The 14,566-nt window shown below is 39.1% G+C and overlaps 1 protein-coding gene across 1 annotated transcript in view; it reads left to right on the top strand.

Moving 5' to 3' along the window:
• Positions 1–13,600, top strand: part of LOC121307367 (extracellular matrix protein A-like) — a 23,413-nt gene extending 9,813 nt beyond the window's left edge. The window contains exons 7-19 of the mRNA XM_041239569.1: positions 533–637; positions 1,079–1,195; positions 1,731–1,817; positions 2,186–2,305; positions 2,708–2,812; positions 3,437–3,556; positions 5,234–5,314; positions 5,791–5,907; positions 7,186–7,269; positions 9,142–9,261; positions 9,853–9,957; positions 10,675–10,791; positions 12,045–13,600. Coding sequence (XP_041095503.1) covers positions 533–637; positions 1,079–1,195; positions 1,731–1,817; positions 2,186–2,305; positions 2,708–2,812; positions 3,437–3,556; positions 5,234–5,314; positions 5,791–5,907; positions 7,186–7,269; positions 9,142–9,261; positions 9,853–9,957; positions 10,675–10,791; positions 12,045–12,235 — 1,469 coding nt within the window. The 3' untranslated portion in view covers positions 12,236–13,600. The remainder of the gene's footprint in view (positions 1–532; positions 638–1,078; positions 1,196–1,730; positions 1,818–2,185; positions 2,306–2,707; positions 2,813–3,436; positions 3,557–5,233; positions 5,315–5,790; positions 5,908–7,185; positions 7,270–9,141; positions 9,262–9,852; positions 9,958–10,674; positions 10,792–12,044) is intronic.
• Positions 13,601–14,566: the final 966 nt, after the last annotated feature.

Raw genomic sequence — 14,566 nt, 5'->3', positions numbered from 1 at the left:
TGTTTCCAGTTAGTAGCTCGTGAATTTCGGCCGGTGAAAGGTGAGAGACCTTGGCTAGTCACACAGGGGGCTTGCAGGAAAGACGCTCAAGAGAAGTTATGTTTGCATGTCATAGCAAACGGTTTGGCTTGATCTATAACTGTAACCAAGCTGCGCTGAGGCAAGTTTTCCCCAGAGAAGGGCTTCATCTGTTCGCACAGACTGACCATCAAGATAACTTTACAGCCAACAGCAGCACACATTGTTAATCTAATATAAACTTAATGGCTTCAGTGATTGATGTAACACTCTGGGATGGGAGCTCTGGCTTTGCTTGCTGAATATAGTCCAAGCATGGGGGTGTCTTATTGTTGATATAGTCCATGCATAGGCGTGCATGTGGTCAGTCCGGCCATGCAATTTACAATACGTACACATTGCTGTAAAATCACAGAGGATTTGTTGCGGCATATTGCTTATTAATTTCTCAGGATCACTGATTTGGCACTAGATGGTTGTGTCAACACTAACCTTGATTTTCTCTACCTTTCAGGAGTCCCTGCTGTCACCAAGTACTGTGCAGCTGATTGCAAAAGTGTCAACAATACAGCTGATAAAAACACTAGGACAACTTGCTGCAAAACAGGCTACTGTAATGGTAAGGCTTCTAGTCCTGTTAAAATAGTTCAGTCCTGGTGTCCCAAATCTGCCAACTTGATACATTTTGGGTCTGCTTTTCTGGGATCTGTATGTAGTTTAAAACAACACCATGGGATGTTTTATTCAATTTTTTAAAAGAGAAAATGTACCATTGTTACAAAATGAGAAACTAGACACAATATTATTCAAATGATTTAATCCCTAAATCCTGTCTTTTGAATTTTGAAGACAGCCCTCCCCGCTCACACATATATTATATATATATAATAGTATCTAAAAGGCTTTCTTAATCTTGCCACACAAAGCATCAGGGTTCTAGTTTAATTAGCCATTGTAGTTCTACCACAGTTTAGCTGAATTGACTAGCCCTCTTTGACTTTTATTCTGGATGCCAGTTCAATGAGCTGTTGGAACCCTATTCATTAAACTTGTTTTTCAGAAAACGCCTTGAGTTGCAGCACTTGCAATAATCAAACTGACGAGTCTAAATGTGAAGCAACAGCCTGCCCTGGAACTGCAAAACTATGTCAGAGCAATTATGTCCTCACTGTACCAGGTAAGCTGTGATCACAAGGGAAAAATGATGCGATACTGTCACCAGCTCGTTCCATCTTTACACCCCTGCACACAAGGGCCTGTGAGTCCACTCCATGCTAAATGTATGCAATTTACACACATTTGCTGCAATAAAGTATTGGGAAATCTGTGAAGTACACTGTGGGCCGAGTCTTGCAGGGACAGCTTATTGGTTAAACTCTGAGTACTTGGAGACCTGGGTCAAAACTCAATAGATGCTACAGGGGTGTTTTGTTTTAAAAAAAAAAAAATCACACGTTGTGATAAATGACAGAACGTGTTTGTGCAAAGAGATTCTAAACAACAAAATGAATATAGCGAAGTGTGGTTTTCCAGTACTGTTATTCGCTGTTTTAACACTGTGTTCAAAAGGTGTTCTTCACTGTATTTTAAAAAGGTGTAGCTGTATCACCCAGGCTGTGGGAACCACCTGTGAGTTTATTAAAGAGTTAAAAGGTAGAGGTATTGCTTTCTTTATTTGCGTCCATTATGTCTTTGTTTTATCCCTTTTATAGGTGGACTAGTGACAAAGACATGTGCTGCAGCTGGGACTTGTACACCCTCCGATACTGTGAAGTGCTGTGGTACATCTCTGTGTAACGGTAATGCTATTGTTAATTATAGAACAGCTGACACAGATGCTGCACACTGATTGGTCAATCACACGTTTAAATACCTGCGTGACAGTGTCTCTTTGTTAGTCACACAACTGCAGCCGAGTAAATGATAGCTCAGATTAATTGCAGAAAAAGATTGTTAGAAGTTAGTTATGGTTTTATCTTAAAGCCACAAGTCAGGAATTTCCTTACGAGAACAGAGTCCAGCATAGTGAAATGCTGCCAAACATCCAACTGCAATAGTAATGCTGATATTATTAACTGCCTCAGGCCTTTCTAGATTCACAGTCTCTCATATATTAGCCAGCAACCCTTTTTGCATTATCATGGTGTCTCTGTTGCTTGTTTTACAGTGGATGCCTTGCTGTGTTATACTTGTGACAAACAGAGTAACGAAATAGCTTGTACAACTAGAACAGCCTGCGGACCGGCCTCTGGGAAATGTTCATCTGTTTATGAAACAGGTGCAGATGGTAAGCAATAAATGGTATGGGCAGAGGGGTCTGAATATAATCCTGTACCCCGTCCTTTCTCATACCCATTCCATCTCTTGCTGACTCTTAGATGAAAGGAGACTCTTAGTTTCTATTGCTTTTTCTTTCTATAATTGCTCTAGTATTCCCTGGGTCATTTCACATCAGCACAGTCTTCTTGGTCAAAGCATATTACTGACTGAAAGCTTGTCAATCAATAGAGGTAGCAGCTGATTGACAGAAAAGGAGGCAATGAAGGGATGGGAACATTTTATAAAGTATTTTGTTAGCTACAACTACAGAATTCATATAATTGATTGATGGTGCTTAACATGTTTTCTGTGCACGAGCAGTGAGTGAGTGGGCTGATGAATATTTTTTTTTTTCAAATCTCGCTGTTAGGTACAATCACTGTCACAAAGGGCTGTGAGGCGTCTCGTGGTGCCTGTGTACCCGGGACAGTCGGCAACAAGAGGACAACATGCTGTGATCAGGACCTCTGTAATGGTAATACCAAAACTGCTTATTTTACTTGATTACCTAACCTTTATTTCCACTTTTAATCCAGTTGGCACCTAGGGGTGGCGCACAATTGGCCGAGCGCTGGGTAGGGAGGGCTTAGGTCGACAGGGGAATCCACAGCTCACTGCGCATCAGCGACCCCTTGTGGCCGATAGGATGCCCGTGGTTCTGCAGTGGAGCTGCCAGATCTGTGTTGTCCTCCAGCGCTATAGGTCTGGTGGACTCGCTGTGGATCTGCAGTGTGAAGAATTATAGATTGGCAGGAGCACGTTTCGGAGGACGAGGAAACTGGGGAGAAAACTGGGGTAAACAAATTGGAGACGACGAAATTTATATTAATATTAAAAAAAAAAACAAAAAAAAACAGTTGTTGATGGAAAGAGTGGTTATTGGCAAAGTCATGGCAAATCCAGTCGTTTATTTCAAATAATATAATGCTGTAGAAATGTCATTTTGTAAAGTGGTGCAGCAGGTTAGGTAGCATTGTATTTACAATGGCTGCAAATGGTCAAAGATTAAGCCATCCTTAATTTTGTAAAACTCCTGGTTTCAGAACTATGTTTGAACTCCTGCACATTGTTCATTGTGTTCTCTGGACTTAATACACAGCCCCTACAATCAAGTCGTGCCAGACATGTGACTCTCAGAAGGATGAAAGCAAATGTGCTGTGCAAGACTGTGCATCCCCCAGCTCCTTCTGCCGAAGCAAAATCAACATCATTCAAGAAGGTAAGCGATTCAATTCTCGACATTCCTGCCATCAGTTTGTCTTTCTTCATTTCATCCTTATATTCATGCCACCTCTGATTACAACCAGGGCTTTCTCAGTTCCCTGCGCATATCTGATGAAAAAAAAGAAACCCCTGTTCCAATTCTATTTTTCAGATGTTACGGATTCTGTCTCCTGTCTATAAGATTATATGAGGTTACAAGCTTTAAAGTCACGAAAGTCATGTAGTCGAGCCTGGCTCTTTTGCATAGTGGTTTAGATGCTTGCTTGTAGTGCACAGGGTCGGCACTTTCCTCAAAAGAAAATATTATCTAACTTGTATCAGTTAATGTAAATAAATTCAATTACAATACCAAGATTAACTTACTTCAATATATCCTTTTGTATGGTCATTGTATATTGCTTATATAATATTTTAAACAATTTTCCTGAATAACTTAGTAAGTGTTAGTTTAACCCAGCACTTCTCAAACTCGATCCCGGGGACCCCCTGTGGCTGCTGGTTTTCATTCCAACTGAGCTCTCAATTACTGAACCAGACCCTTCACTGAACTGATCATTTGCTTAATTAGACCTTTTTACTTGTTTTCAGCTCTTAAACAGTTGCAGTTCAAGTAAATTATCAAATGTTACAGCTAACTTGAAATATGCAAACTGTTCAAGAGCTGAAAACAAGTAAAACAATGGATTAATTTCATATTTAATTATACACCATTTACAAATTAATCCCATGATCTCTATGCACCACGGAAATAAAACAACCAAACTTTCATTTAGAAATAAGTTGAAAAGTCTCAGAGTAAAGTTTGAACTCCTCCTGGTGAAGAATTTGCAAAGCCCCGAAGAATAATGTCATTTTTTGAAAGGTGGTTTAACTTTGTCCTTGTGAGTCCTTAAAGAATAGAGTTTCCTGGCAGGGTCATTCCAGTTCTGCAGCATTGCTCAGAAAGGATATGTCAGATTTATTTTCCGTGGTGCTCCGGTTCCTTATGAGTGCAGCCAGAGTACAGAGCAGAGTCACTGGAGAGCTGATGTTGAATGGAGAGTGTGTTGAATGGTTAGAGAGCGTCTTGAATGTGGAGACAGCGTGCGTCACAAACAATCCCTTTTAAATCCTTAGAAAAACAAAGGCAGTTCCTTACCAATTCTGGTCCATGATTAGGCAGTTTGAAAAGAAACACAATTGACCATTTGCAACAAGTTGCAAACCAGTTAGCTCGGTCACTCTATAGTGTTATGGGAACAGATCTCAATGGTTTTGAAGTATATTCCAGAGAGAGGCTAATTGTCTCACAATAAAACTAGCTTGGGCTCACAGCTAGGACTCTCTCTGAAGCAGACGGAAGCTTCCATACATTCTCCATCCAGAAGAGACTGTGTGAGCAAGATTCCATTTAGGTTTGATCTAATCCTTATAATAATATAGACAATATATTTAACCATTTATAAATTGCATTGCTTTTATTCTTCAAAGTGTTTTGAGTCAGGGAGACGTTACCGTAGGTCATATATTATCATTTAGAGTGACAACGTCATTGCTGGCCGTGATGAATGTTCCCCCATCACTAATTCTGTTGCTTTACATTGGTAGCAAAATATTATTTTTTTCCCACAGAATCCTGTTTCCTTGGTTCAGGGAAACACAGTGTAACGTTCCTTTTTGTACCACGTTACAGGAGTCCCCATTACCAAGGGATGTGCCACAACATGCACGGCAAGCAACACCGAGTCGTGTTGTCAAGTTTCAAACTGCAGAGGTAATGATCATTTTCTTATTGATCAGAGGTGAATGCAACGTTAATTTGTTACCGGTGTATTATTGTCATTTTTTTTCAGGACAGAGTTTGTGTTCACAATGCAGTTTGCAAGAGCACTCAGTTTGTTTATAGGGTCTGTGAACCGGATGTTTACAATATCCTGCAAGGCATATTGAAAGATGGCAGCTATTGAAGTATTGCTTCAGTTTTAAGAACATGTTTTGCCACCACAAAGTGCTTTACAAGATGCAATAAGAACAAGAAAATCCATAATGCTTGAAATACAGAGAAATGCATCATACATTAAATACATTGTGGATACAGGATGTTTCTGTTTTTTACAACTTTATGTTACTTTACAGACATAATTATGTTAATTACAATGTGGGCTCTAGTCCTCTATGTATTGTTTTATACTGGAGTAACTCTGCACACCCACCTTATTACATATTGTATCCCCTGTGCTTACTTTGCAGTAAATACCTTGAGCTGCCAGACATGCACTGATCAGGCTGATGAATCTCTGTGTAATGCAACCGCGTGCCCTGCAGGTAGCTCTTACTGTCAGAGCACCTACAACTTCGCTAACCCTGGTAAGCAGGAAAAAGCAGGTTAAACTGTGTTAAGTCTGTGATGTTACAAGCCTACCTCGTGTCTTATTGCTGCTGTATAAGGCTTCTATTTGGCAGTGTTAATACTGATGTTGTGTAAGAAATGTATATGCAGTAGTGCTCAGATGGACAGGGTATTCTCATGTTGGGATATCTGTTCATCATTCAGTTAGTCGGATATGATGCTCACAGCCATTATATTTAAAACTGCAGTGAAGTAGAATGAAATAGTTCAGAAGAATAGGTTGTGAAGGTCTTACTTTACTGGAGTTTCTGCAAAGCAAAGCAAGTCACAGATTAGTTTAAGTTAGATAAAATCCTTCAGGCAAAACCAGTAGACATAACAATTTTTTTTTAAAATCCCTGCCATTGTCGCTTCTTTGAAATACACAAAGAGGCAAAAGACTTGTTTTCATAAAGCAATAGCATCTGCTAAAATGTCACTGTACATAACATTTGCCTTGCAAGTTGGTTAATGTTGAGAAGTGACTTCCCAAATCTGAAGCAGTACAGTGACTTTAGCCAGTAGGGGTCACTATTGGGCAGTTTTGGGTTGCATGCACAGCCTAGTCTAGAGTTCTGGGGTGTGATTACTGAGTTGACCCCAATTGCTACTCAAGATTATATTGACTCCCCTATAAGTTATGAATACCTTTCCTGAGTTATCTCTGCAAGATGTTATTATTATTATTATTATTATTATTATTATTATTATTATTATTATTATTATTATTATTATTATTATTAATAATAATTGTTTATTTAGCAGATGCCTTTATCCGAGAATCTTCTGTTAGTTAGCATTGCTGGGTTTGTCTCTGTTCATTATGAATATGCAGCCTGTGCAGGGTTGATTACTGTAACCACAGGGACTGGAATAAGACATCAGCTAAGGAGCAATTTTAATGTGAGATTAATGTGACACGCCCAAGGTAATTAACTATATACAGGAGCTTATTATGCTTATTACAGTAAAACCTGGAACGAAGCAAACTGCTATTCAGTAGGATTTCCTGCTAAAATGATATAACGCTAGCACTTAGCGCAGGAATTCATTAATCTCACGGCTGCCCCAAACGAGATGGGATCGCTTTCAGGAAATGTACTGCACTGTTTGTATGCACAGCAGTCACTGAAAACACATGGATGTGACTCTTTGAAAAGCAATCTGGAAAAATACAACCCTAGACATCTGTACAGAGTATACAGAACCTTGTGGGTGTGTGGGCTCTAACATTCTCTCACGTATCTTTGTCACAGCTAACATCAAAGTCACAAAGGCATGTGGGGTCATTTGCACAGAGTCCAACACGGTGAACTGCTGCCAAACATCCAACTGCAATGGTAAGGCTAATATTATTCTTAATCAAGGTGCACAGCAAATGCATTTGGATATATGGCTGTTAGATTAATTTTAAATTTCTGAAACATTTAATCAGCACTCCTTTATCAGAACCCTCCAGGCACAGGTTCCCCTAATCTGATGGTTTATGAAACGTCCGATAGATTAGTATTAGAAGAAAACAAAGAGATATGTATTAAACTTTATTATATTAAAACGTTTGTTTTTAAGCATATAACATTTTAAATGAATATATAACTGCCAGCTAATTAGTCCAAGTTATTTCCTTTCAAATGAGCCATTGATGAACCCCACTAGGACTTGCAGAATTGGAGTTTCATCGTCAAGGTTTATTTTCATGCTTTTTGCCAGAGGTGATTTTGAAGGTCCCTTCAGGCAATAAATGGAGCAAATCACTTTATTTCTTGAGTTATTTTTCTTACCTTGACTGTTATTTAGTCCCCATGGAAATCTGCAATAAATTTTCCAAAAATCTGTAAAGGAAAAAGTGAATTTTCTGCAAAGACTTTTTTTTTTAAATGGAAAACAGTGTGAACAAATATAATAAATAAGAAAAAGTAAGTCACAGTTTAATTAAAATGTCAATTAAATTACATGAGTAAAATTCAAGGTAGCCTGACTAACCAGAGAAACTGCAACTTTAATACACAATGGCCACAACTTCTTGATTAAAAATGATGATTTTCTTAAAGCCATATAGATAGATAGATAGATAGATAGATAGATAGATAGATAGATAGATAGATAGATAGATAGATAGATAGATAGATAGATAGATAGATAGATAGATAGATAGATAGATAGATAGATAGATAGATAGATAGATAGATAGATAGATGGATGGATGGATGGATGGATGGATGGATGGATGGATAGATAGATAGATGGATGGATGGATGGATGGATGGATGGATGGATGGATAGATAGATAGATAGATAGATGGATGGATGGATCGATGGATGGATGGATAGATAGATAGAGATGGATAGATAGATAGATGGATGGATGGATGGATGGATGGATAGATAGATAGATAGATAGATAGATAGATAGATCGATGGATGGATGGATGGATGGATCGATGGATGGATGGATAGAGAGATAGATAGATGGATGGATGGATGGATGGATGGATGGATAGATAGATAGATAGATTGATCGATAGATAGATAGATTGATCGATAGATAGATAGATAGATGGATGGATGGATGGATCGATGGATGGGATGGATGGATAGATAGATAGATAGATAGATGGATGGATGGATGGATGGATGGATAGATAGATAGATAGATTGATCGATAGATAGATAGATAGATATATAGATAGATAGATAGATGGATGGATCGATGGATGGATGGATAGAGAGATAGATAGATGGATGGATGGATGGATGGATAGAGAGATAGATAGATAGATAGATAGATAGATAGATAGATAGATAGATAGATAGATAGATCGATGGATGGATGGATGGATGGATGGATCGATGGATAGAGAGATAGATAGATAGATAGATGGATGGATGGATGGATGGATGAATAGATAGATAGATAGATAGATAGATAGATAGATAGATAGATAGATAGATAGATAGATAGATAGATAGATAGATAGATAGATAGATATAGCCATACATAATTACTAAAAGCACATGTTTTGTGTAAAAATGTAGTTTATAAACATAACATTTCATGTTGATTCTGTGTCATGATTTACGGGACTTTCACGACCCACACAAGGAATCGGTTCTTTCCTCTAACTCCGGTCTTTCTAGTTTCACAGTCTCTCAGATATCACCCAACAACCCTTTCTGCATTATTTATTGTGTCTCCTTTGGTTGTTTTGCAGTGAAAGTCTTGAAATGTTATACCTGTTACAAACAGAGTGACGAAACACAGTGTAATACTCTAACAGCCTGTGGACCCGCTTCTGGAAAATGTTCATCTGTTTATGAAACAGGTGCAGATGGTAAGCAATGAATGCTATGGGCAGAGAAGTCTGAATATAATACTGTACCCCTTCCTTTCTCATACCACAAACAATTCCATAAAGACATTTTGATCTTCCATTTGCTATAAACAGGATGTCTAAAATGTGCAGTTTTAAAAGGTACACAAGTTATTTTGTTTATTTTCACCTGTACTCACTGGGCCATTTCACCTAAGTCGTGCCTTCTTGGTCAAAGCATATTACTGGCTGAAAGCTTGTCAATCAATAGGGGTAGCAACTGATTGGTTATTGAAGGGAAATAAGCCAATGACCCAGGAAGTAGAAGACAGGCAAAAAGCATAGCTCCCAAATAGTGTTTTTATTTTTAAAATTTAGTGTAGCTCAAGATATCGCTTTGAAAAGAAAATACACGTTTCTTTAAAAACTGACAGTGTAGACATTTTATGGAACTATAATTATTATTTTGTTAGCTATAATGTCTTTAAATACAAACATAAAACTTACACTTGAGCTCAGAAAAAATCAGGTATTCATATAATTGATTTACGGTGCACGAGTAGTGAGTGAGTGGGCTGGTGAATATTTTTTTTTTTCAAATCTTGCTGTTAGGTACAATCACTGTCACAAAGGGCTGTGAGGCGTCTCGTGGTGCCTGTGTACCCGGGACAGTCGGCAACACGCGGACAACATGCTGTGATCAGGACCTCTGTAATGGTAATACCAAAACTGCTTATTTTACTTGATTATTTAACCTTAACCACAATGCAAAAAGAGCCAGGCTTGTCTGCATTATTTTTTTTAGAGCTTCACCTCACCAATAGGGGATGACAGAATCCGAAAGGGCAGTGCATCTCACAATACAGCTGGTTTCGCTAGTGCACGTTCTAGTTTTCCCTGATACCACTAATCAATAGACCGAATAGATATGCAACTATAGTCTTCAGTTTTTCACTGGCAGATGGCTGCAGTTCCTAAGAAATGTGCTTGACAGACCTGCCCATCCTTAAATAAGCAGAGCTGGGAATACCGTGCACCAGCACCCCCTGTGGACTGACCGGGTGCCTGTGGGCTTGCCTGTAAGCTGCCCAGAGCTGTGTGGTCCTCCGACGCTGTAGCTCTGAGGTGGCTGCATGATGGGCTTGCAGGGTGAAAAGAAGTGGACGGCTGACAGCACACGTTTCGGAGGACGCGTGTCTGTCTTCGTCTCTCCAGAGTCAGAGCGGGGGTGGAAGCGGTGAGATGAAAAATCTGCACAAAGCATCAGCTTTTGACGTCTGCGTGGCTAAATGTTACACTGTCTCAATCTTACTTAATCTGCCAAATCAGAGTCACACAGTGTCCAATGATCATTAAAAATCAAGGATCAAATCTAAGCAGCTTCTTATGGTTTTACATCTTATGTTCAATGTGTTTCTTGTGCTTGTCATGCAGCACCTACACTGAGTTGCTACACCTGTTCTGCAACGACAGATGAAACGAAGTGTACCATGGTCACACCTTGCAGTGCATCAAGCAGGTTCTGCAAAAACATTCGCAGCACCATTGCAGGTAAGCATCCTCCTAGGATGCAGAATCTCTCTCTCTCTTCTCTCTCTTTCTCTCTCTCTCTTCTCTCTCTCTTTCTCTCTCTTTCTCTCATTTTAACACACAGAGAAATAAAGAAAACAGAGACAAACGAATAATAATAAACAAAAAAACATTGATAATATTACCACGTCACGTAAATAGGAATCCGATGTGGGGAAGGTCATTTAGATTACTTTTGACTCTGTCCAATCTTCGCCCGGAAAACATTTTCCAAACAGGACATGAAATCAAAATGTATAAGGGGTATATCAGATTCACTCCCTTGTCTCAGTCGTCATCTCCTGCCATGCAATCTAACGCACACACAGCGGGGGTGGAAACATTCTGAAAGTATTGCAAAAGTAAAGACGGCTAGTTTTTCCCCTGTTTAGCTTTGATGTGAGTTGCAGATCAGTACTGTTGGACACGTGGAACGGGAGATGCAGGTGTTTGAAATAGTTCAAAGTGACAATACCATTCCCTGTTGAGCGCAGCTGTAATGGAGGCGTGTCCCACCCACCGCAGTCCTGAACCAATTACATGGGAACATTCACCGTAGTCATGGCTGTGACCCAATGAACAAAATTGGTGATTGGACTGCTGAGATATGACTATAGTCATGAAGTTAAAGTCAGCAGCATAGAGTTAATAAATCTGTCCATACCGTTCACAAGCCACTTCCACTAGCAGTTTAGAATTGGAATATAATCCCACCCTTTCTTTCTCTATGCTATCTTCCAATCTACAAATGAGGCCCTTCCTGTATGAAAACATGACATATCATAATATTTCTCTTGGTTACTATATAGAATCTATTTTTTTCTGCTTTTGTATACATCAGTGGTCTACAGCACCAAGATCATGATCATGTGACACCAGTTCATTTTACATGTACAAAACAGCCACTTTCTGATAAAAGGGTGAGGCATATAAAGATGTGAGATCTCCTTTTGAAGGTGAAACAAAAACATTTTGAGTCTTTACAGGGCTGGCCCATATATATAACTGGTCCCTGTTTGTAGAAATCTGTAGAATCTGTATGGCTGGTCACGCTAACCGTTTGTACAGGCACTATTTGTGGACAGATTGTATGTTTCCAATGCCCCTTTAAGAGGCCCCACAGGTTTATGGGAGCTCAGTTGCCCCTTTAAGAGACCTCACAAGTTTATGGGTGCTCCTGACCCTGAAATATTTCTGTTTCTGATGGAGACTTCTTTGTGAATTCTTCCTCTCAGGAATAACTGTTGCTGTCATAAAGACCTGTGCGGAAACTTGCACTGCATCAACGTCAGTCCTCCAAAAGGTAGAGTGCTGCCAGTCTGGCCTGTGTAACAAATACAATGGGTCCCCATCTGTCCGAGCCAGCTACCTCCTGCTGACCATGCCAGTCGGGCTGCTAATTGCACTGCTCAAAGAAACACTCTGAGAAGATTCTACAGAGAATTGCATTTACCAAGACACTGAACTGAATGCAGTGAGTTGGTGGATAATTCAATGAGTCACTTGGGGAGAGAGAGAGAGAAATAAGAACCTGGCTAGCTCTTTTAGTAGCAGAGCGTGTATTACATTGTACTCACTTAAATGTTATGTGGTATATGTAGTTTAGTTTAAAGGGAAGTAAGGTAACTTTGTAAATAATTATTTAGGTGGGTTGCAATGGCAATAGGTGACAGCAAGGCTTTGTGTACCCAGCTTTGTCATTATAGCGCCGCTTTCATTGCGATGGAAATCATCTGTTTGTTTTTAATTCAACTGAGGGTGTTCTGTTGTCGAGTTATATTTCCGATATCTGCATACCACTTAACAAAGGAGAAACCAAATTTTCTTAAACACTGGAAAAGAAGGACCTGTGATAATGTTGCTACAAAGTGATTTCTTTAATAGTGGGATTAGGGATTTCTTTTATGACTTGTACTCTGCTGTAGATACAGTCTAGTTTGTTTTTCAGAATATGTCGAACATGAATGATGTTTTTGTTACAATAAACAATATGCTTCTGGTGGTATTATTGATGTATATGTGAATATGCTGTTTCAGCTTAATTTGAGATGTAAACCTGATGTTTAGATTATATAGAATCTGTAGGAATGAGACTGTGCATGTTGAAATACAAAGAAAGTTTACTACATAGGCTTAACACCTAGTTGAATTTTCTTGGGTCTTGAATGGAAGAAACATCTCCTCTGTGTCTGAAAGAGCATTCCCAGTTGTGATATTTCTGTATCTTGAAAAACCAATGCATGTAATCAAATGTAAAACATGTATTTGATACAGTAGTCTGTCAAGAATAATCTTTTAGTAATCAAAAAACCATGTCGTTTGAACAATTATCAAAGCAGATTTGTCTGATTCATTATTATAAATAATAAAGGTACCACAATTCCCTCCCTGCAATCACTTTATTAAAACATAAAACTATTCTTAAAGGGGCATATAATACAGTCTCTAGCATCCTTGGTATTATTAATGCTTATTAACCCTTCAAGGACTATGATGGTATAAATGAGATCATACTGAAGTGTCTTTCTGGGCCTGTGATTGGGTAAACACGACCAACACACCTCCATTTATTGGCTTACTGGGCCACCATATTTTGCTGTATAGGTTGGAAACACATATCGTTGAACAGGGGAGGGATTGAATTTAACTTTCTGGTTTTCGTGTGAAGACGGGCTTTTAGAAAAGAAAAAAACATCACAGGAAGTTGTTTAGAGATGATGCAGAAGTGGAAAACACTGCAAATCTGTTGTATCTGACTTGTAATTATATTAGAACATTTACGCGGTCTGATTTGTTTTAATATGTATGTTTTTACAACATTTATAAATATCAAGAAAGGAGTGGATATAAGATACTGTTTCTTATACTAAATCTATATCAGTATGTTTTTTTCCATTATTGCTGATTTTAATGGAATGAAAAACTATTATTTTATTTATAAATATTTATTTTAAGAAAATAATCAGTGTCGATTATTGCTTATAAAGATCTTAAGCATAAATGTATTTTTTTTCATGGCATTGCAATTGTACTGCTTACTTATAGCCAGTGTTTTGTAATTTGATTTGATATTTTAATTAAGGAGGGACAGACACCAATCTCCGCGTCACAAATTGAATCAATCAGTTTACACATTAGCTAATTAAGATTGTTAGCACTGTAAATACCCTCTTCACTTTCCTCTCAGTTGCGTTTCGATTTCATCGTAAATGCACGCATCACACTCACAAGTGCACAAGATCCATTCAACTGGCCCTTCCCAGGCCAACTCCACTACAACTTCGGTGGGCGGCATTTCCCACTCTGAACTTCTCTGCCCAGGTGTCTGCTTCTCCTGTCTGCCGTCACTCTTAAATCTACAGCATGCAAGGAGAGTTTGTTTACTATATTTCTCTCCACTCTGCAGCAGAATTCCCGTGGCATGGCCGATGACGTCAACACAGATCGTTGCTTTACAGCTGGCTCCCAGTGTTGCCAAGTCGCATGACAAAACAAGCCCAACCCATGCCAGTGTGGGTGTTAATACAAATTCCAACCCGTGACCCTCATGAAACAAGCCCAATCCCGCTTATTAAGCGGACTTGAAACCCCTCGCCCCGCACCGACTGCATCTCCACGAAGCGCGTCTACATCTGGAAAACTCTGAAGGGGGGACCACAGCGCCTGTCAATCAAAGGCTCATTCAGCAGTTACTGAGCGTCTGTGTCTCCAACTATAACCTTTCAGGTCACCTCCCCTCATAGGGTTACCATATTAC

Source organism: Polyodon spathula, chromosome 55 (genome assembly GCF_017654505.1).
Source record: "Polyodon spathula isolate WHYD16114869_AA chromosome 55, ASM1765450v1, whole genome shotgun sequence".
Lineage (NCBI taxonomy): Eukaryota > Metazoa > Chordata > Actinopteri > Acipenseriformes > Polyodontidae > Polyodon > Polyodon spathula.
The sequence above is the reverse complement of the archived record's forward strand: the minus strand, read 5'-3'. Positions and strand labels throughout refer to the sequence as shown.